The sequence below is a fragment of the Manis javanica genome, chromosome 1, assembly GCF_040802235.1.
Source record: "Manis javanica isolate MJ-LG chromosome 1, MJ_LKY, whole genome shotgun sequence".
Lineage (NCBI taxonomy): Eukaryota > Metazoa > Chordata > Mammalia > Pholidota > Manidae > Manis > Manis javanica.
The window spans coordinates 131,895,376-131,920,781 of record NC_133156.1 but is presented as its reverse complement, the minus strand read 5'-3'; the positions used below and the strand labels follow the sequence as shown (position 1 = coordinate 131,920,781).

Genomic DNA, 25,406 nt, shown 5'->3' with positions numbered 1-25,406 from the left:
CTGCTAATTTTTTCCAAGCCAAAAATATTCAGGTATCTTTTTAAATTTATGCTGTGATATTTCCATTTAATTTCATGGGCTCATGGAACTATATAACCTTCATGAAATTTTGAAGACCAATAAAAATTTCAACAGTTATATGAAACACTGAAGATGAACCTTGAGGAAAAAGGAAATTTCAATAGCAAATTGGTAGTTACATTATGAATCAAAAAATGGAACTTAAATATTGATGTAGTTTAACTGTCACAAGTATAAAATCAAGCCCCTCCTCTCTCACCCATCCTAAAAAGTATGTTTTGTTAACAGAAGAAAGTCATTGTTGATTCAGATTCCTTCAACCTTTTTTATCTTAGAAACAGCAGACTTGCATTACTATTACTTCCCAAACATGAAAACAACAAGAAAGCTACTTTCCCCTCCTCTGGTCACTGTCCATTTAAAAACAGTTCGTGTGGACCTTGGGTTTTGTAGTAGAATAATTCACACTTTAATGGCTACTTTATGCAATAAAGTGTTTGGGACATTTCATTGGGACTCGATTTACTGTGTCTCAATTTTTTTTCTTATAATGATGGTACTAACTCTACAAAATAAAAAAGCTAGTTACCTTTAAGCTGTGTCATTGAACATATGTTAGCAGAAAAGTTTAATTTATGTAGCAGAAGGGAAAATGTGAACAATTAAATTATCTTCCAATCCATGCTGTCTCTTTTTATTAGCAACTCTAATTGCTGCTTCCTGCATCTGGGTGGAGGACAAGCTACTTTTTATACTTCCAAGTTAAATGTGTGATGATATATTGCCATTATTAGCTGTTAACTGTTTTTTTAAGAAATAATATAATTATGGAGGGGGGACTTTTATGGATGTGGCTCAGAAACATAATCACACATATATTAACTTTTAAATTTTGTAAAAATCTCAGGCTTCATGTTTCAGTCAACAAAAGCAATTAGTCACAATATCCAAGGAGATCTTTGGCGCTCTCTCTCGTACTGACGCACAATAGAAATTGCATTTGAACATGATAGTGATATTTCTTAATGGATAATGAATGAGTGGGTAGCACACAAAATCTTTACTTGTTCAATGCTTATTTATTCTGATGCTGTGCACCTTTTTCACAGTTATGATGCCTTCCTGTGTGTCCTTCTCAGTGGTGATGTCAAACATATCAGTCCCGTCTCCATCGATAATTCGGTATTCTACTTCAGCATTTTTCCCAGTGTCTGCGTCGGTTGCTTTTACACTTCCAATGGCTGTACCAACTGGGGAGGATTCAAGAACTCGAAGATGCATGGTGTCTGCAAAGAATAAAGAAAAGAAGAGAGAAAGAGGAGGGATGAAGGAAGACATTTCTTAATAGAATGTTCAGAGGTAAAACGTGTATGAGAGAACATTATAAATCTTAAACTCTTGATCAGATATCAACTAGTAAGTTGAATATCCATAATACAGGTAATACTAAAGTAAGGTCTAGGAACAGAACAAGTGCAGCTTTGGGGGCTTTAGTCTGTGAGTACCAAACTCCAATTGTGTTAAGAATTCTGGCTTTAAAATGAGCATGTTGTCTTTCTGGCATTCGCACAAATAGAGATCAACTTTGAGGACAGATTTGTACCTTTGTATGTTTACACAATCACAGTACATCACAGAATATACAGTAAATATTTATATCCAGTTTTTTTTCCTGTCTTGTATTCAGTTGTTAACTACTTTTATGATAGCTGTGCAACAGAACATTACAAAATTCCATGAATTCAGCCTTAGTCGGGAGGAATCCTGTTTCTATTTGTGACAGGAAAAACAAAGGACAGTCTGTGGAAGAAATACAAAGATGCTCTTCATAGTGTCAATGTAAAAACACTAAATTCTGACAAACTCCTCTCCATTTTAGAGCAAAACAACAAGAATTTATCTCAGTCCCTGCTGTACCTAGATGTGCTTCCAGCATGAACAACCTCTCCTGCTAATCAGATTTATGTTTTAGCACCTGATCATAAACCACGAATTACTGACAGATTAATCGACCTGAAGCACACTTCTGATTATAGCACCTTCTTGCTCATAAACCTTAAGTAATTCTCCTTAATATACATAATAAAGCCCAAATCTCTTAGCCAGTCATGCTTTTGCCTGATTATATCTTTCCTAATGTATTTTTCATTTAGTCATTTCCATGACAGATTTGTACCAAACTGGAATTTTCAAAGTCTTCTTGTCAAAAACAAGTTTCCTATGATTCTCTATTTTTCATGTTATTTCTCTCACATAAAATCCCTCCCCCACTACCCTAATATAATCCTAATACAATTTTCCAGATCTGAGAAGATGGCACTGTTTTGGGCTAAGTGCTGGGGGAGCTATGCTCCCCAAAATTCACATGTTGAACCTCTAATCCCATTTCAGGACCTCAGAATGTGATTGTATTAGGAAATAGGGCCTTTAAAGAGGTAACTAAGGTTAAATGGGAACATCAGGGTGTCCCCTAATCTAAGATGACTAATGTTCTAATAAGAAAAGATTTGGACTCAGGTATAGAGAGGATATAGGGAGAAGACAGCCGTCTACTAGCCAAGCAGGCCTCAGGAGAGACCAACTCTGCTGCCACTTTGATCTTGGACTTCTAGCTTACAGAACTATGAGAAAATAGATTTTTGTCATTTACGTCAACTAATCTGTGGCATCTTGTTAGAGTAGCCTTAATAAACTAACGCAGGCACCTACATCTGCTCAGTTTGTAAAGTCATTTCCTAGGACTTAGCCCATCTCAGACACTTTCAGTAGTACACATTGAAGCCATATTTCCATTTCCTAGGAGATCATTAAGACTCAGTTTCCAGCACACTACAGTTAGTTTCTTAGTGTGTATTTTTCATTCTTTTTTCTACATTTTTCTCTCTATGTATCTTTGGTAACATTTGAAAGCAGCTGTCAGCTCATTCCTTGCCTACCGTCTTACTGGCTCCCTCTGCCTTCGCTGTTCTCCTACACACACCTGTCCCTGGATGCCGAGACAGCTGCTGCTCACTTCCTCAGCGTGACTGCTCAACTGTGACCTCCTCAGACGCAAGGGAAAATAACCGTATTGAAAATACCGCTCCCAACCACTTTTCATATCATTTGCCACTGTTAGGCATTTTTTTATTTACTTAGTTATTTGTATGAACCATGAGGATGTAATACAAAACAGGGACATTGTATTTTTCACCATTCTGTTTCCATCATATTTCTTTGAGCTTATTTTTGTATTGGATAAATGAGAAAGTTCCTAACTTGTCTATAAGCTCCTTACTTGGCCAAATCCAGGCCCATCTCAGATACTTTCAGTAGTACACACTGAAGCCATGTTACCATTTTGAAAATAATAACGTTATCAATAATGACTCAAAAGTTTCCAAGCTATTTGATTGATCTTATAGTGCTTACAGTATACATAAGCTGGGCTTCCATAATTTGGCTCCTCTCTCTACCCATTCTCTCCCTTACTTCATACTCTCCACAACACTGTTGTCCTTTCAGTTTTCCAATTTGCTCTTCTTACTGCAATTCAATATACTTTTCCTCCTTTTGAAAGATTTCACATACGAGTCTTTGTCTGGCAACCTCTCACTCTTCCTTATGGTATATACCTATTTCACTATGATTCCACTACAGAACATAATGAGCTCTAACTTACCTACTGCAAGAACTTCCTTCAAAAAATTAAGTGTAAAGAAGCACCACTTCAATACATTAATTTATTACACTCAGCAGAAGTAGCCTTTCTAAAAGGCAAAAATATTACTGCTCTTCTGAAAGCACCTATTACTGATGTTAGGATAAATAGTAATTTCTTCACTTGGTTTATAATATCTTGTAAAATCTAGTTTCTGTTAAAAATCTCTAGAACCATGATTATTCTCAAATCACAGCTACAGTAATGTTTTTTCAATTAATGTTCAGTCAGCCAGACCAAAACCATTATAAACACAGAAATATTTAACAGAATAAATACAAATAATGTGATCTGACTTATGTATATATGTATACATATAAAACTTTCATGCACCATTTAGAGAATACAGGTTCTTTTCAAGTAGGCATGAAGCCCAATTTGATCAAGTATTAAGTTATTAGCCAAGTTTGAATACATTTTAATAAATCAGTGTCTGCTAAATTCTCTGATGATGCTACAAGGTAGAGGTTATACAAAAAAGATAACCACCAAATACTCATATTCTTGAAAATTTAGAAGAGAATTAAAAATAACTTCTATGTAACTGATAGTTCAAAGAAGATACAAATTTGGAGACTTAAAAATATTGAAAGCAATGAAAAGAAATTAAAACAATAATGCACAGAAAATGATTCTACTTAAAGCAGGTAATTTATAACTTTATGTGCTTATATACAAAGAGACAAGCTGAAATTAATGAGCTAAGCATTAAATATAAAAAACTAGGAAAAGCATAATAGCCATCAAAGAAATAGAGGGAAATAAGATACAAACAGGAAATAATGAGGTTGTAAACAAATATACAAAATAGAATAACAATGCCAAAAGTTGTTTTCAGAAAAGACTTACAAAATAAGTATATGACAAAATTGTTTATGGAAGGGATTAAGGTATTTTTTAAAAACAAATAAGGTATTAAGGATTTTTTAAAAAGAAATGCAACTTCAGATAATGTCATTTGGGAGATTAGGGAATGTTATGAATACTTACATGTTAATAAAGTTGAATAATTTAGCTAGAGTGGTAAAATTCCTAAAGATAATTAAAGATATACAAAACCTATTTAAAGAGGAAATAAAGTATGACTTAAAATAATCTACCCTCTTACATACAATCAGCTCAAATATTTTCAAGGAACAGTAATACAACTGATCATTCCTTTTTTTCCATTCTTATGCACGGTCTTCTGGAGATAAGAGAAACGAGGACTATTTTCCATGCATGAGATTAGAATAACCCTGACACCAAAATCTGACAAGAAGAGTCCAACGGATATATGGTGGGAGTTTAAATTCAAGGCCCACCACACTTAGTTGTAATATTTAGCAAGTTCATTTTAATTTTTAATTCACAATCACTTAACGTTTAGTTTACGAGAAACATTAGTCTAATCACTTTGCTATTAACTAAATTCCAGACTTTGTTTGAATGTCCCCAGCTTTCCATTAGAGTCTGGCCAGAGATTCTACTCTACATTTGGTTGTCACATCTCCTTACTCTTTTATCGCTGAGAATTCTTCAGCTTCTCCTTTTCTGACCTTAACACTTTAAAAATATTGGTCAGTTACTTTGTAAAATGTCATTCAATTTGGATCTGTATAACATTTTCTTGTGATTAATTGAGGGTATGTGTTTTGTCAGTGATATCTCAGAAGTGATCTGTTCTCAATGTTACCATATATCAGGAAGCATCTGATGTCAATATATCTCATGACCAACATTAACCTTGATCACTTGGTTAAAAAGTTGTTTCTGCCAGTTTTCTCTGCCAGACTAATAAATATCTTGGGAGATATGGTTAAAGATAGTGAAAATATACTATTTCTCCTCATAAATCTGCCCATTAATTTTAGCATGGATCAATTATCTTTCTGGAAATAGTTAATACTGTGATTTTCAAATACTGATTTTCTATTTTCTTAATGCTTTTCACATTTATTATGTGGAATTCTTCTGTAAGGAGAAGCTGCCCCTTTCTCTCCGTATTTATTAATTTTATTATTTACCTATATATAAATTTAAGGACTTTTTAATTCTAACTTAATAATATGGTTAATTATTGTTTTGTGCCAATTTTTACAGATTTGGTCATTGGGTGATGGTTTAGGTTGGCTCTGGTGCCTTTTCAACATCCTCCATCATGGTTTCTTTTTTTGTTATATTTATATTTTTTTGAGTATTTCCTTAATTGCTTACATCACAAAATTTTATGATTTCATCTTATATTTTCCCTGCCTAAAATCCTGAAGTCAACTAGGTCTCCAAGTAAGTCTTGGCTTCCTTTAATGGAGAAAAAAACATAATTTTTTAATATCATACAGTTTTCAAATATTTTAGTAAGTGGAGTAACTCTTGCTTCATAATGTGCAAATATGTCAAAAAGTCAAAAGGAAGTTAACTATTTGTATTTGAAGTAAAGTATCTAATTATGTTTTTGATATAAAAATTTTAATAACACTAAGTTACTGTCTTTTAACAAGTTAATTGATCTTTGTTTTAGAAATAAAATATATGTCTTAGTATATTAACAGAATATATCAAACGAATATAGAGTGCTATGATTTATAATATGGATATTTAAGCTTTTTCAGCATATGACAAAATGCTGTAAAATAGAATAAAAATATTTGCATAAGGGTACTATGATATTAGAACTGATTACACAAATCTTTACTTATAAATTCATACTTGCAAAGTAGCTGCATATTTTTGTTTTCATCATTACCACTGACACAGCCTAGATAGAATTCCATTCCACCACCATGAAACACAACCTTAATACAAGTGTTTTTCTACAATATAAACTAAGTCTTGGAGATAGTATTACTGTTTCTAAGTCTGAGGAACACACAGGAAAGTGAGATTAGGATTCCTTGGGACAGAAATTAAGATACCAAAGATTAATGGGATAATAGAAAAGTACAAAGAAACCAATTAATATATTTTTCTGTCCAGCATTTTGGAAATTCGATTGTCAATAAGAAAACAATAATTTAGTTGACTAAAATATATTCAGTCAGGATAGGTTTCTGGCAGTGCAAGCTAGATAATTCAGTTCAGCTTTTTAGCTGAAAAGCTATTAATATTTGTGAATCGAAGATCCAAATAGAGATAAATATTTGAAGGTATTAAAAAAGTATAAACCCCAAATTAAAGGAAAATGAGAACCTAGAGAACTAAGTAGAAAACTGAAGTCCCCTTTTGGCTTAAGGATATTTGCCATTTTCACAAAATAGATCATTATTGATATGGCCTCTTGATGTAAAGACAGACCTCAAACTCCAGGTAATCCATAGGATGGGTACACAATAGCAAATAGGCTCCACAATAAAGTAGGTCTTGTATGTGTTTTTCATCAAATAGAAGGGGGATCTAGACCCAAACCACCCTTCACAACATTTTATAGTCAGGAGCATGGGTTCAGATGACCCTGGAGAGCCATCTTTATGGACTAGACAGCTTTAACCACTACGTTAGAAAGATAACACTGAGGCATACACAACAGGAGCAGGTGGGGGGTGATAAGGGATCAATAGGCAGTCTGCAGTTACTTCAGGTAGAATCTTGGTATGGACAAGAAAACCACCGAGATTATACTACCTGGGATGACCTTTCCTCATTGCCTTTTCTCATACCTTTCTCCCTGGGTGCCTTTTATAAAAGCGAGAGAAATCAATAGCCCTGAAAAGAGGTATGATAGCTCAATGAAAATATAGTTGTAAATACTTGGCTCATAAAGACACAAAGGAAGGAAAATGATAGTCAGCTTCCATAAGCTATAGAACATGTCAAATACCTGTTGGGATGTACACATAACATATACACATATACAGATAAATACGTATGTAGAGGTATATACACACCCAATATACATGTGTCTGTATATCTCCAAATGTAAATACATATATTCTTAGCAAACTAATAGATAGTTATTATTTTAATGGAATAACTTATCAACAATCTTGAAAACTGAGCTTTTGAAATTTCCCAGTGAAGAGAACTTCAGCCCTGCTAGAGTGTTGCAGGATGATATTCATGGTATTCTCTCCTTGAGTATCACAAGATCCACCTTCCAATGAATATCATAAGTCTCCTCTTTTTCTCCTGTTTCAAAATATTTTTTGAACTGCAAAATATTAAGTCATATTTGTATTTTAGTCAAATTATTTTACTGCCAAAGACAGCTTTAATCTATATTGGAGAAGGATTACACTGTGATGTGGTAATTGCAAACTTTATCCTGCAAGGGACATTTTTTATTTCCTTCACATAAACAAAACTTTGGTTAAAAGTGCTGAACTGGTATCTTTTTTGGTTATCCAAAATCCTAAACTCACAAAAAATGTTTCTAAATCTTAAGCAAATGTAGGCCAATGTTTTAACATTCTTTAGTAAGGAAAGGACTTCTTAAGACAAATAGTTAACAAAGCATAAAATGATAAATTAGTCTTTGCTCAAATTAATAACACCTATAAATAAAAGACAATATAGAGAAAGTGAAACATACCTCAAATAAAGACAAGAGGATCATTTTAGCACCCATATTGAAAAACATAGTATGTCTAAAGATCCATAAGAAAAGACAAACAAGTTGAGAAATTAGTTGAGGATTGGAATGGAAAACAACTTACAGTAAAGAAAACAAGAAAGACAATCAGAGAGAAATACACTGGATCTCAATCAAGTAAAAACAAATTAAGGTCATGATGTGATACCATTTACACCTATTAATTTAATAAAAATTAAGTCTGACAAAATCAAGCCTTGAAAATATGTGGTATAATGGAAACTATTATACAGAACTGATGGGTATTAAATTTGGCACAATGACTTCGGGAAATGCATTAATTTATGCAAGATGCCATAACAAAGTACCAAAAACGAGGTGACTTAAAACAATAGAAATGTATTATCTTAGGGCTGTGGAGACAAAAAGTCTGAATAGGTATCTGTCAGGGTTATACGCTTCTTCACAGCTCTAGAGGAGAACCTTCTTTGCCTGTTCTAGCCTCTGGTGTTTGCCAGCAATCCTTGGCATTCTTGACTTGTGAATGAACCCTTCCAGTTACATGACTGTATTCTCCCTGTATGTTCACATTACCTGCCTGTGTACATATCTCTCTCTGTGCCCAGACTCCCCTTTTATAAGGACATCAGTCATATTGAATTAAGGTCCACCCTAATGATCTCTTTTTAACTTGATCACCTCTGGTAAGACCCTATTTTCACATAAGGTCACATTCTGAGGTACTAGGGTTTAAAACTTCAAAATATATTTTTTAGGGAACACAATCCAACTCATAACAAAAGACAATATGGGATTAGATAATGGGAAGTTAAATATTAGCCTAAATAAAATCCAGTAATGTATTAGTAGAAGAGTTGCAGAATATCGTAAAGAATTATAGTTCAGAATTTTGGAGAGTAGAAGATGGCATGAGTAGGGTGGTGGAAATCTCCTCCCAAAACCATATATATTTTGAAAATACAGCAAAAACAACTATTCCTAAAAGAGAGACCAGAAGATATAGTACAACAGCCAGGCTACATCTACATCTGGGAGAACTTAGCATCCTAGGAAAAGGGTAAGATACAAAGGCATGGCCCTGTGGGACCCGAGCACTCCCCCATCTCAGCTCACCCATGGGAGGAAAAGAATCAGTGTGGGAAAGGAGTGGAAGCACAGGATTGCTAAATAACCAATCCTAGTAATCTGCACCAGGAGCACAGACACACATTGCATGGTGTGCTGGATATTAGGGAAATGGAAAAGTAAAATCCAAGAGGGAGACTACAAGCAGGTCTCCACAATCAGCTCCCCTGGGTCAAAAGAAGAGTGGAATTTTAAAAGTCTTAAAGGTACACGGTGGACAAAATCGTCCCGGCACACTAAGCCCAGCAGGTTGGGAATCTTAAGGAACTTCAGGAACCCTAACCCCCTGGGTGGCAATGCAGTTCTGAAACCCCTCACAGTGATAAGAAGCCTGCCATTCATTTCCCCACCGCTGGCACTGTAAGCAAACTAGCTGAACCGCTATTGCTGCAGATCATCTGGGGAGAAGCCCCAACCACAGCAACCACACAGAGACTTCTCCCAGCGCTCAGCTAACCAGACAATACCCAGAGGCTGACCCCAGTGTTCAGCCACAGGGCAAAGGCAGCAGAAGCCAAGGCAAAGTCTGGAAGGCATGAAGAGGCACCATTCTCACAAGTGACCTCTGCACCTGTGACCCCTGACAGTGTGCTAGGCCATCCTTAGGGCCAACCCACCCATGGCAGCTCACGGAATTAACCCAGAGACTGCTCCCTGTGTGCGGGTAACTGGCACAGGCAGCAGACAAAGGCAAGGATACCAGTAAGCAGGAAGGGACTTTTTTCTCCCAGCTAACACATGTGCCACTTGCCGGACACCACTTCTATTACCATGAAAAGGCAGACCAGGCCAAAATCATTCAAACAACACCAGAGAGAGGTCCTGGTGAGATAGATATAACCAATCTTCCTGAAAAAGAATTCACAATAAAAGTCATAACCATGCTGATGGAGCTGCAGAGAAATATGCAAGAGCTAAGGGATGACATCTGGAGGGAGATAAAAGAAATGAAACAGTCTATAGAAGGACTTAAGAGCAGACTGGATCAAGTGAAAGAGACTTTTAATGGAATAGATATCAGAGAACAGAAACACAGAGAATCTGAGGCAGAGAGAGATAAAAGGATCTCTAAGAATGAAAGAATATTAAGAGACCTGTGTGATCAAAACAAACGAACAATATTCACACAATAGGGGTATCAGAAGAAGTAGAAGAGAGAAAAAAGGATAGAAAGTGTCTTTGAAGAAATGATTGCTGAAAACTTCCCCAAGCTGGGGAAGAAAATAGTCTCTCAGATCATGGAAGCCCACAGATCTCCCAGCACAAGGGACCCAAGGAGGACAACACCAAGACATATAATAATTAAAATGGCAAAGATCAAAGACAAGGACAGGATATTAAAGGCAGCCAGAGAGAGAAAAAAGATCACCTACAAAGGAAAAACCATCAGGCTATCATCAGACTTCTCAACAGAAACCTTACAGGCCAAAAGAGAATGGTATGATATATTTAACGCAATGAAACAGAAGAGCTTTGAACCAAGAATACTGTATACAGCAAGATTATCACTTCAGTTTGAAGGAAGCATTAAACAACTTCCAGATAAGCAAAAGTTGAGGGAATTTGCGTCCCACATATGACCTCTACAGGGTTTTTTAAAGGGACTGCTCTAGATGGAATTACTCCTAAGGCTAAATAGATGTCACCATAGAAAATAAAATCACAGCAAAGAAAGCAGATCAACCAAATACTAACTAAAGGCAAAAAATAAAATCAGCTATCCACAAAAGCAGTCAAAGGAAACACAAAAGAGAGCAGAACAAAACACCTAACATATAAAAAGTGGAGGAGGAAGAATAAAAAAGGAGAGAAATAAAGAATCATCAGACTGTGATTATAATAGCATAATAAGTAAGTTAAAGTTAGATGGTTACATAGTAAAGAAGCTACCACCGAACCTTTGGTAACCACTAATTCAAAGCCTGCAATGGCAATAAGTACATATCTATTGATAATCACCCTAAATATAAATGGACTGAATGCACCAATCAAAAGACAGAGAGTAATAGAATGGATAAAAAGCAAGACCCATCTTTATGCTGCTTACAAGAGACTCATCTCCAACCCAAAGACATACACAGACTAAAAGTCAAAGGATGGAAAAAGATATTTCATGCAAACAACAAGGAGAAAAAAGCAAGTGTTGCAGTACTTGTACCAGACAAAATAAACTTCAAAACAAAGAAAGTAACAAGAGGTAAAGAAGGACATTACATAATGATAAGGGGGTCAGTCCAACAAGAGGATATAACCATTAAAATATCTATGGCCGTAACACAGGAGCACCAACATATGTGAAACAAATACTAACAGAATTAAAGGAAATAGAATGCAATGCATTCATTTTAGGAGAATTCAACACACCACTCACTTCAAAGGACAGATCCACCAGACAGAAAATAAATAAGGAGACAGAGGCACTGCACAACACAGAAGAACAGATGTCTTCAAAACTCTACAGATATCTACAGAACTCTACACCCAAAAGCAGCAGTATATAGATTCTTCTCAAGTGCACATGGAACATTTTCCAGAATAAACCACATACTAGGCCACAAAAAGAGCCTCAGTAAATTAAGAAATTGAAATTCTACCAACCAACTTCTCTGATCACAAAGGTATAAAACTAGAAATAAATTGTACAAAGAAAACAAAAAGGCTCACAAACACATGCAGGCTTAACAGCATGCTCCTAAATAATCAATGAATCAATGAAAAAATTAAAACAGAGATCAAGCAATATATGGAGACAAATGACAACAACAACACAATGGCCCAACTTCTGTGGGATGCAGTGAAGGCAGTTCTAAAAGGAAAGTATATAGCAATCCAGGCCTATTTAAAGAAGGAAGAACAATCCCAAATGAATAGACTAATGTCACAATTATTGAAACTGGGAAAAAGAAGAACAAATGAGGCCCAAAGTCAGCAGAAGGAGGGACATATAAAGATCAGAGAAGAAATAAATAAAATTGAGAAGAATAAAATAATAGAAAAAAATCAATGAAACCAAGAGCTGGTTCTTTGAAAAAATAAACAAAATAGATCAACCCCTAGCCAGACTTAGTAAAAGAAAAAGAGAATCTACACACATAAATAGAATCAGAAATGAGAAAGGAAAAATCATGATTGATACTACAGAAATACAAAAAATTATTAGAGAATACTATGAACACCTATATGCTAACAAGCTGGATAACCTAGATGAAATGGACAACTTTCTAGAAAAATACAACCTTCCAAGGCTGACCAAGGAAGAAACAGAAAATCTAAACAGACCAATTACCAGAAAAAGAAATTGAATCGGTAATCAAAAACTACCGAAGAACCAAATTCCCTGAACCAGATGGATTCACCACTGGGTTCTATCAGACATTTAGAGAAGACATAATATCCATCCTCCTTAAAGGTTTCCAATAAATAGAAGAGGAGGGAATACTCCCAAACTCATTCTATGAAGCCAGCATTACTCTAATACCAAAACCAGGCAAAAACCACACAAAAAAGAAAATTAAAGACCAATATCTCTGATGAACATAGATGCAAAAATACTCAATAATATTAGCAAACTGAATTCAAAAATACATCAAGAGGATCAAACACTATGATCAAGTGGGATTCATCTCAGGGATGCAAGGATGGTACAACATTTGAAAATCCATCAACATCATCCACCACATCAACAAAAAGGAGAAAAACCACATGATCATCTCCATAGATGCTGAAAAAGTATTTGACAAAATTCAACATCCATTTATGATAAAAACTATCAACAAAATGGGTATAGAGGGCAAGTACCTCAACATAATAAAGGCCATATATGACAAACCCACAGCCAACATCGTACTTAACAGTGAGAAGCTAAAAGCTTTTCCTCTAAGATTGGGAACAAGACAGGAATGCCAACTCTCCCCACTTTTATTCACCATAGTACTGGAGGTCCTACACACAGCAATCAGACAAAACAAAGAAAGAAAAGGCATCCAGATTGGCTGAATGAAGAATGAAGTCAAACTGTCACTGTTTGCAGATGACATGATATTGTACATAAAAAGCTCTAAAGAATCCACTCCAAAAGTACTATAACTAATATCTGAATTCAGCAAAGTTTCAGGATACAAAATTAAAACACAGAAATCTGTTACATTCCTATACACTAATGATTAACTAGCAGAAAGAGAAATCAGGAAAACAACTCCATCAAAAAGAATAAAATACCTAGGAATAAACCTAACAAAGGAAGTGACAGACCTATACCCTGAAAACTACAAGACACTCTTAAGAGAAGTTAAAGAGGACACTAATAAATGGAAATGCATCCCATGCTGTTGGCTAAGAAAAATTAATATAGTCAAAATGGCTATCCTGCCTAAAGCAAAATACAGATTCAGTGCAATCCCTATGAAAGTACCAACAGCATTCTTCAAAAAACTGGAACAAATAGTTCTAAAATTCATATGGAACCACAAAAGACCCTGAATAGCCAAAGTCATCCTGAGAAGGAAGAATAAAGCAGGGGGATATCTCACTTCCCAACTTCAAGCTCTATTACAAAGCCAGTTATCAAGACAATTGGTACTGGCACAAGAACAGACCCACAGACCAGTGGAACAGAATGGAAAGCCCAGATATTAACCCAAACATATATGGTCAATTAATATACGTTAAAGGAGCCATGTATATACAGTGGAGAAATGACAGCCTCTTCAACAGCTGGTGTTGGCAAAACTGGACAGCTACATGCAAGAGGGTGATACTGGATTATTGTCTAACCCCATACACAAATGTAAACTCAAAATGGATCAAAGACCTGAATGTCAGTCATGAAACCATAAAACTCTTAGAGAAAAACATAGGCAAAAATCTCTTGGACATAAATATGAGCGACTTCTTCATGAACATATCTCCTCGGGGAAGGGAAGCAAAAGCAAAAATGAACAAGTGGGAGTATATCAAACTAAAAAGCTTCTGTACAGCACAGGACACCATCTATAGAACAAAAAGGTATCCTACAGTATGGGAGAATATATTCATAAATGACAGATCTGATAAAGCGTTGACATCCAAAATATATAAAGGGCTCATGCACCTCAACAAACAAAAAGCAAATAATCCAATTAAAAAATGGGCAGAGGATCTGAGCAGACACTTCTTCAAAGAAGACATTCAGATGGCTAACAGGGACGTGAAAAGATGCTCCACATTGCTAATCATCAGAGAAATGCAAATTAAAACCACAATGAGATATCATCTCACACCAGTAAGGATAGCCACCATCCAAAAGGCAAACAACAACAAAAGCTGGCGAGGATGTGGAGAAAGGGTAACCCTCCTGTACTGCTGTTGGGAATGTAAATTAGTTCAACCATTGTGGACAATGCGGAGGTTCCTCAAAAAACTAATAATAGAAATACCATTTGACCCAGGAATTCTACTCGTAGGAATTTACCCTAAGAATGCAGGAACCCAGTTTGAAAAAGACATATGCACCCCTATTTTTATTGCAGCACTATTAACAATAGCCAAGAAATGGAAGCAACCTAAGTGTCCATCACTGGATGAATGGATAAAGAATATGTGGTCCATATACACAATGGAATATTATTCAGCCATAAGAAGAAAACAAATCCTACCATTTGCGACAGCATGGATAGAGCTAGAGGTGTTAATGCTCAGTGAAATAAGCCAAGCAGAGGAAGACAAATATTAAATGATTTCACTCATCTGTGGAGTATAAGAACAAAGAAAAAACTGAAGGAACAAAATAGCAGCAGACTCGCAGAACCCAAAAGTGGATTAACAGTTACCAAAGTGAGAGGGACTGGGGAGGATGGGTGGGAAGGGAGGGATAAGGGGGAAAAAGGGATATTACGATTAGCACACATGGTGTGTGTGGGTGCACAGGGAGGGCAGTGCAACACAGAGACGACAAGTAGTGATTCAATAGCATCTTACTACGCTGATGGACAGTGACTGTAATGGGGTATGTGGCGGGGACTTGATAATAGGGGGAATCTAGTAACCATAATGTTCCTCATGTAATTGTACATTAATGATACCAGAAGAAAAAAGAAAAATTAGGTGGAAATAGTTTTCACTAAAGTTTAGTAAAATAAACATGGATTTCTCATGAAAAAAAGAAAAAGAATTATAGTTCTTAAAAAAAAAAAGTCAGAAAGAGAAAGGAACCCAAATATCTAACATCATGAGAATAGGTAAATAAATTGTTACATAATCACACATCCCAAAACAATACGAAAGGCAAAACTGTTAACTATAGTTAATGTAGGAAAAATATGGATGAATACCAGATGCCCTAGATTAAGTGGAAAAAGGCAAGTTTTGGAAAATTATATACAGTGGGATACTATTTTTATAAACCATAAACAACATGAAGAGCTCAATATTTTGTTTAGGACTACATAAACACTAAATGCATGTATATCATGTAAATAATTTCTCTTCCTCTCTATATATTCACATATCAAGAATCGTACATGTGAATGCAAACAGTTTTTAAAGTCCTTATAGTGCTTTAAAGTGGTGCTACTTATATTCTCTTATAGTTATTGCACACTACATGAAAATTTACAACAAATGAGCAAACCCATATATACCACAAATAACTGTCAATTCAAGTATCACTTGAAAAGGGTTGGCAGTGCTGCTTGCACTCAACAGAAGCAAACATCTGTTTAGGATTCTGCATCAGTCCTTGCAAATTTCAATTATTATAAATTACAAAAAATACAGATAATATACATTTGTATATTACACATATGTAGTTATAAGTACATAATACATAAATTATAAATGTAATATATATAAAACAAAAGAAAACATGAATGAGTGTCAGCAGGAAAACAAAACCAAAGCATCAAGAAGCAGCAATTAAAATATCCAAAAAAAATCCCTCTAGCTGAATCAGATCAACAAAACAGCTAATGTGGAGTTATCACATGAAGAATCTTGAAAATATATATTCAATATGCTTTCAGAAGTAAAAGTGGTCATAAAAAATCTCACTATAGAATACCTATGAGAAGAGGCTGGGCATATTTGATATAGAGCCAATTATAATAAACAGATATTAACAACATAATAATTGAAGTTAAAAAATAATGGCTCAGTTAAACAAGATTAAAATCATTCAAGGAGAGAATGAGTGAGCTAGGGATAAATGGAAAGCACACATTATTAAAAATTAATATCTAATTGTGGGGTTGAAAAACAATTAAAAAGACAGGGATTAAAATGTCAGTGGATCTTTCAAGGTAACCCCTGCCCTAAAAAAATACTGAGCTATGTCATCACAATTTGATAATAAAATTATTTTTAATCTTTAATGCTCACTCTTGCCATCATATTAATCAAGTGTGATAGCCCCATAAAAGATAGTATTATACTCAGCAAATTTCTCTCTTTTTGCACCTTTTTAAAGAACCTAATGAGGAATGTATTCCAGGAAATAAAAAAGAGATTTATCAAGATACAGGAATACAAGAGGTCTAGACAGCTTTGTATTCAAATGAGGAAAGGAAAAAAGAAATGGCTGGTATGGCAGGCAGCCTGCGTTGGACTGGGAGAGTCGAGGGCCCTAGGTTTGCAATTTTGCTCCTGAAATGACACTAAATGCTATAGGGATTTTCATTAACAACTTCTGATCAGCTGTCCACACAGTACATCAAAAGCACAAACCTATAATATCATGGAAAATACAACTTGGCTAAAGAGGATCTCTAATATATTCAGTAGTTGAAAGTAGTTGAAATCACAACGTGGGAAATAAAATGTCCAGCTTTTTCTCACAGGCATTTGAGAGCCAGAATATATTATATATTTTAACACAAAACAATAGCATAGTATTTTGATAAGTTTATTTAGAAAATTACAGGGTTTTTCTAGACAATTTAAAAAAATCCTTAGATATATCAAGTGATTCAGTGAAAATGTTGTTGGGATAGAGAGACAGAGGGAAGCTGAGAAGAGTGGATGTAAAAGAAACTTTGTTACATATTTAAATTTGCTAGGATAAACAACAGAGACATGAGGGGGTCAGGGAGCAGGTAGAGGAGTGATACAATTTATATTTGGTGACAGATTGAAATGTTACTGAGCTCTACTGTCATCAACCGTGAAAGGAGTCAAGAGGCAATATATAAAAACATTTAAACAAATGACAAGGTACTAGAGAATTGTTGCTTAACCTAGATGAACTAAAAAGAGTAATACTTTAAAGTTGTTTTCTGTAAGAGTTAGTTATGGGTGAGGAAGAATGGCTTGTGGGTGAGGAAGGGGTGGCTTATTTTCCTTTAAAAATTTTACTTGTGAATTTAATACTTCAATGCAAATTATTTTCAAGAAGATTAAATAGAAAATGTTCCTGATTATATTCAAGATTAGCAGGTTATGGCAAAATCTTTCCATATCATGATCTCCTTTTCACAGAGAAAGAACAAAAGAGCAAAACGGGGTGTTTTTTTTTTGTTTCATTAATTTTACTGTCACATAGATTTCACTATGAGTATTGTCTCTGGGAATTTGTTCTCCCACTTTTTAATTTTAGCTTGGGCTTCTTTGGAATTGCATGTATTTTTAGGCACATGCCCAGATTCTGAAAATCTGTCTGTTTTAAACTTGTCATTATAGTTCTGGTCAAGGATCCAAAATTATTTATCACTTCCTTTTATTTCTTGGTTGGTGCAGGGACTCTCTCCATTATTTGATTCTGATGAGAATAAGCATTATCCATGTTGATTTTCAGTACCTTCTGAGACTTAAATTATATCTGTCCATATATATATCTCAGTTATCTTCTACAGTAATCTGTTGGAAGGGATACACACACAATGAGAGTTGTGAGTTTGTGTGCATATATGCACAGACACATATTTATTTTTCCCTGAAGCATTGATAAAAGTGTTTTCAAGGTGTTCCATACTTTTCCAAAAAGCCATATTAAGATTCAGTACCTTCACCAAAATACAATAGATTTAGTGCTTCTGTTTAAAAATTTAAATAAATAGCTGTATTAGAAAGATATCTGTGTTGTATATCCATATACAATACACACATTCTTTACTATTTAGATTATATGGCAATTGAATAATTAATTCACTCAACAAATATTTGTTTGGTGAACCACATATAAAAATTTATAGTGCTTTCTCTAGAATTATGTTTATGCTCAGAAACCTACTTGGGGACAAGAATTTTTGGGTCCATTTCAGAATTCCAAAAGTTCATTTCCATACTTCAAATGTATCAAAGAGCTATTCACATACTTATAAATTCATTTCCAAGACTTGTCTGGTGATCACAAGTATCCTAATCTGTCAAGCAAACTGAAATTACTTTTATTAAGAGCCCGCAAGGGTATTTATCATGTAGGGGGAGCAGTAGGAAGGGAACCAGCAAGGAGACATATTGTTATTCACACAATGACGAAGGCAAAGTAGTGCCTGTCACCCTTCTTACATTTCATTTTTCCTTAAGACATCTATTTGCATGCTCCTTATTTTTTATCTTACAGTTGATGGAGTTTTAATTATGTGGTAGGCTCTTCTCTCAATTCCAATTTATAGTTGTTTTAAATTCATTCCCTGGTGTCAGGTTGAATCATCTGGATATTCTTGGTATGTTCCCAGTTGGTTATTGACTTAAATATAAAATCGTGAAGGTGAGGAGGAGAGTGATAATTGCCATTTCTGTATCACTTATGCAAAGTTGTATTTAGAAGTAAAAATCTAGAAAGTGATATTGCATAGAAGATTTCCTAAGGACTGGGCAGAAACGACAAGGCTACCTAAATAAGTGCCCTTGGAGACAATTACTGACAACCTCACTCAACATCTGAATTTTCACTGTTAAAGATTGCAAACAATTTTGATGCATTTCCAGATTCCTGGGATTCAAGCAAAATATTTCAGGTCTCTTGTTCTACCAAAAATGTGATCAATAGGACCTTTGACTTGAATATTTGAAACACTGCAGATTTGTGTGCTAGAATAGAAATACGTGACAGTTCAGTGTTAAGAGACTTTGGGATTAAGACAAGAGATAGGCAAAGTAACAGATGTGGCAGAGTGGCTTCTGCAGGAACAACAAAAGAGATGCCAGAAAACGACCTGGAGGGCAACAAGGGCAAACACAGGTTTTGAGCTTGACAACAAATAGCTGCTGTTTTGTTTGTTGATAAAAAACAATGAGGTTGAAAGAGGAATAATTTGTCTCTTTCCTTTGTTCTCTGCCCTTGCTTCTCTTCACATTTAGATAAGAACTCTCTATTTTTTTTCCTGAATTGAGATTTAAAAAGCACCACGTATGTGAATCAACAAAATAATTTAACATTAGTTTAAATTTTTTTCTTTGCTTTGTGTGCAAATCTTATTGTAACATCTCTATGCCGCATAATAATCTCAAACAATACTTGCTTTAAGAAAAATGACACAATTATGCACATTTATAAACCATTCCATTGTATAATGTTTAAAAGATGTTTTTTAATGAGCTTAACAGGAAGAAATTAAAAACAAGATAAAGCTCCTCGGAGGAAACTGCAGAGTGGTTAAGGAAATTATACGATGCTAAATGTTCATTTAGGAGAGAGGAGAGGAGAGCTGAAAGTCGCACTAGAGACTGACAACGGATCGAGGCTTTGGAATTGAGAACTCTCATCAGAGGAAAGACTGAAACCTATGTCTGTGAGCACCGGAGACATGATCACTGATTTCGCTTTGGGCACTTAAGTTAAATTAGAGCAAAACGAGATGCTGCTCTATAGTTTCCTGCTCACTGAGAGAAGCAACAGGACAAAACTTTTAGAGAAGCTGCCATTGATCCCCAGAGACTAGGAATTTCATCTTGATCCACATTTTTGAAATCATCTCCAAGTTAATTGGCACCAATAGATACACGTAATTTCAATGTGCAGAAACATAAAAAGCGTATAGGATTGGGGAAGGTTAAAATAACCTTGAATTAGTCATTCATAAACATATTACACTATGCCAAGTACTCAGTCTCTGCGAAGTGTCCCCAGTAGGCATACTAGAAACTACAGAACAGCAGTCTAATTGAGTAGTTTCATATCTATGTATTTATGTGTATGCCCATCCAGGGGTACTTTCCTAGTTTGTTTTGGAGGACACCATTATACAGAGGGACTTTGAGTCCCACTATACAACATGCCAAGTAAGTTTATAGTCGAAGGCAACTTTCCATGGATTAACTGTAAGGTCTCTAAGGGAATTGTTATATTTGTCACACTTGGAAAATTGTATATTTCCCCACTTATGTCACTGTACACATTTAGCCTCATTGAGTTCATACACGTCTGTTTTCACTTACATGTCATGTACATACCTCAGATCAATATTTTCACTATCTACTAGATATTTAAAACCCACTAACCTTTCCACAGGCATTGCAATTCAAAAGGTTCAAATCAAACTGAAATCTGTCTCTGCAAACAAGCTCTTCTAGTAGAAACCTAGAAAGTATCTTCTGCTCTCTTCTCCCTCCAACCTTTTATTGACCTAATTACTAAGTCCTGTGGATCACCCACTTAAAAATATCTCAAATCCCCCCTCTCCTCGGCATTAGTTCAGACTTTCATCAACTCTCGCCTTTCCCATGGAAGCCGTGTGTGTCACTGCTGCCAGAATAATTAATCAGAATGAAGACCTGTGCCTGGTGCCCCTAAAAACGACCCTTTAGATAATATATGTGGTGTCTTCTTTTGGTATACAACACTTTTCATGATGCTAACACTGCCAGTTTATCCCTGTCTCATCCTTCACAATCCCTGCTTCAAACCCTGGGGACCAGCCATACCAAATCACACAATTCCCCTGAATGCCACCTTCGTGCAGCCTGTCTCCCTAACAAAACTGCTCTCCTCTTCAATGCCCCTTGTTTTCCTGACTAGAAAACTCAAATAATTTTCTCTTCTCTGATCTCCTTACATCTCTGAAGAGTTTATCACTTTATGATTTGAGCTTTATTGGCAATTATAGTGTGAATGTTACTGCACCATTCTCCAGTTACATGTGTGTACCTCAGTATATATACACACATCTACATATATATATGTGTACATGTGTGTATTTATACTTATATTTATGCATATTTATATACACATAACCTATATCTACATACATAAGAAAGACAATGATTGTGAGTATGAGGGAAACTGTGATGTAATAACATAAAGGAGTATGTGTATGTTTCATAAGAATTTGTCTTTATAATCTTTCAAAATAGAAACAATTTATGGATGTTTCCTGTATCTTATTTCTCTGTTAGCTTATTATTATTTTTAGTATAGTGCCTGCTCATAGTAGGGGTTCAATCGGTGTTTAACAGATCAATAACTGCTTTAATAACAAAATTTCTTCATAATTATTACAAACTATAGGCATTGGGACCTTGGGGGAAAAATCCTACAAATATCTGAGAATATAAAATCACATTGTATGTAACCAATATGAATTGCAGAACAATGCTTTTGAACATAAGGATATTTACTTTTTCCCTTGATAAAAAAGGAGAAAAATTTTGGATTTCATTTCCTTCTTTCTCATGCTAAGGCATCTTCCCTGGGACATACCTGACTATTCCTTTAGTTGAAATGAGCTTGATAATTTAAAAATATGCAGATCAGCCCGAGGCCTACATTACCTTGGGATCCCCAGTAGAGAAAGGTTGACTCTATTTACAAAGTGAAAATCAGCACTTATTAAATCAAATCTCTCTTGTACCAGGCAGGGATTATGGTAGTCTCACAGCTCACTGGAGGTACGTGTCTTAAATCCCTATGTATATCATATAGACATTTCCTTGAAAGGACTTATCTAATGCAAACTTCTTTGTTTATCTTCCCAAGTAACACAAGGACCCCAGCAAAGGAGTCAGTGGAGTTTGGTCCTTAGGTACTGCATAAGCACCGATCAATAAAGTTTTGATTTTTCTGTGATTCTATTTAAAAAGCACACAATTCAGTATGCCCTACCTGAAGTTGTCCCTATAATCTATATATATATATATATATATATATATATATATATATATATATATATATATATATATATATATATATATACAATTCAGTATGCCCTACCTGAAGTTGTCCCTATAATCTATATATATATATATATATATATATATATATATATAAGTAGTAAATCACAGAATTAACTGAAGGCAAGATGCACCAGGGAGATAAATAGAGTCTTTAATACTCCAATTTTCTTCTTGGTGTAGTGGCTGGAATTTTGGGACCAAAGAATCTGGGTTTCCAATCTGGCTTTTATTTTCGAACTGTAGTACTATGCACAAGTAATTCAATTTACATGTTCCAGGTTGTTTTTTTTGTTAACTGATAAAACGGGGTAGATAATTATGTTATATTATATTCTTAGAGTTATATATATATATTATAAAGATTAAATTAGTTAATATTTGGATTATATTTTGTAGTGTTTAGTACATGCTGTAACACTGTCCTATTACTATTATTTTTACATCACAGTTTTATTTAGGCAAACCAGACCATCCATATTTATGTAATTTAATAGGCTAAATAAATTCAGTAGTTAATCAAGATCATTCAGATAAAACCGATATGGAATCTCTCATATGCTGAATGATTCTGGAATTGTTTCCTATTGCTCTGAATTGTCAAGAGGTGTGTATAACTTTAGATATAATTTGATGGGAAATATAAAGAGATGGTATCAAAATACTCAGGAAATTAGAGTCTGTAAGTTTATTTGCATATCCAAAGTATCTCATCACCTATAATTACATTAATAAATACTTCCTTATAAGTGGGAAATTCTGTGTTAATATTCAAAACTAACAGCTAAATGGTGAAGAACACTTTTGTTACTGTTCTCAATAATTCATGGCAAAAAATACAGTAGATGACAATAAATTTACTCTTCTGGGTGCACTTGGGATGGATCTGGAAGCTTATATAATATAATAAATATATCAAAATCTCATAAATTTGATATGTATTACCTATTATACATAATATCCTAAAATGTACCTTGAGAGTCAAAGATAAATAAATATGAGTAAAGCCATCACTCAGTCATATGGTATTTGTTTGCAGTTTATAAATTCCATCCCCCATAAAGTCTTATCTGACATTACATAAATGTGCTTGTTCCTGGTCCCTGACTTCCATTTGTCCATCTAAGTTGTGAACAAACTTATCTTTGACTCAATGCTGAGTAGACCAGTGACCTGGTTCAACGGGAGCTATAGGTTTCTCAGGAGCCCATATGCACTGTCAAGACAAATGTGAAAAGAATCTGCTCTTTCTGTCTTTTGTCTCCATAATTAGGTGTGTGGGAAAGCAGCTAAGTGGGAATTTTATTCCCGTAGTCTTAAACCGTGTTCTAGAGTTGGCTCATTTGTGGGTTGAAACATTTTACCTGAGTCTCAAATGATTAGTTTCCTCCCTTCTTCTTGATTCCTAGTGAATCCAGTCCAAGAACTAGAGCCAAATCCTAGGCACCAGCTGGTTGGCTAGGGCCCTGATCATCTGCATAATTGCCTTTGTAAACTTTTTCTCTAGGCTTGGACCTTCCTTTCTGATGTCTATTTTGGTTTTTTTGGAATGCATCTGAGTCGTGTCATACAGCATTCCTTGCTGTATTTTAGCGAGGATGCTGGGACTAGCCTGGCCCCTGCAGAGGTCTTAATCGCTGACTCTGGTCTGGATGAAAATCAGTATCATAACATTTCCTAAGAGATGCTTTACAACAAGGCCATTTGGGCACAAATCCTTTTGTCCCAGTTGGTTTTGTCAAGACCTACCATGATCAGCTGCCAACAATTTAATCTTTCCATAGATCTTTTCTGTGGAGCCTATTTTGTTTTTCTGATTTTAGGGAAAGAAGGAAATGGGGTGAAAGAGACTAAAATATGCAATAGGGAATACCACGTGGTTAGATTTAAGATGGAGAAGGATAATGTTTCTATGTTAGCACAGTGAAACAGCAAGATTCATGTACCACTGAATGACTGACTGGTGAAAGAACAGGAAGATGTGCTCTGGAGTCCTCACTCATGGAAGCACCCACTTGTCATATGAGGTAAGCACATTCATTTTGTTGTGGTCTCTGACGTTATAGGCCTCTCCAGGCTTAAGATACTTTTATTTAATCTTTAGTTGGGCATAAAAGAATAGCAGCATATTATTAGAGCAAGGAAAACAATGAGTAGAAACATTAGATGTATTCCTTGAAAGGGAGAAGGGAAGGGGAGGAAATCCATGTGCATCGAGAACCTATTCTATGTTGCAATTACAATTGAAGGCATTATATATATGCCACCTTAATTATTAATTGTAGCACTCCTAAGTATTGTATATGCAGGAACTGAGGTCTAGAGAAGACAAATTGTCTAATTTTATGCATTTTTCAGCTCTTTAAATTTTCATGTTTCCTTAGAGAGACCTCCTTTATTTATCCTACCTAAAATAGCATCCGTGTTCTCTAGTCCCTTACCTGCTTTATGCTCTTCACAGCATTTAACACACTACCAGATATTATATTCTACATTTGAATGGTATCACTTTCTCATCTACACCGTCAACCAGCAGCCACATCCTTTGTTGGCCACTGTAGCCTAATTCCTCCTTGGAGCCTGAGATATAGGAGGCTCTCAAAAATTATCTACTAATCCACCTTAATCCAAGGTTTCTTTCTAACTACTATAATATATTCCTTTCCTATTTTATTTTCTTGTTTGTCTCAGCTACTTAAAGTGCAAGCCTTATTTCTTCAATCCTCTTCCTGATTTTATTTTATTCCTCAATTTATTACCCTCCAACTTCTTTCAAAATTATTTTCACTAAAACCAATTGAGAAAGACCATTCATATTATTCCCATTATGTGAATTCCAATAGCTGCTATCTGGTGTTCATTTTATCGGACCTCTTCAAAGCAACTGTTATTTTTGTCTTTTCCATCTCTTGTTAGTCTGTTTTTCTTGGCATTACCAAGTTACAAAGATAT

General features: G+C 35.1%; 1 protein-coding gene across 2 annotated transcripts in view; it reads right to left on the bottom strand.

The window, feature by feature from the left end:
* LOC108404220 (cadherin-10) overlaps positions 1-25,406 on the bottom strand; it is a 161,144-nt gene that overhangs the window by 20,962 nt on the left and 114,776 nt on the right. For both annotated transcript variants that reach the window (XM_037001642.2, XM_037001636.2), the window contains exon 6: positions 1,120-1,307. In XM_037001642.2, the coding sequence (XP_036857537.2) occupies positions 1,120-1,307 (188 nt within the window). The remainder of the gene's footprint in view (positions 1-1,119; positions 1,308-25,406) is intronic.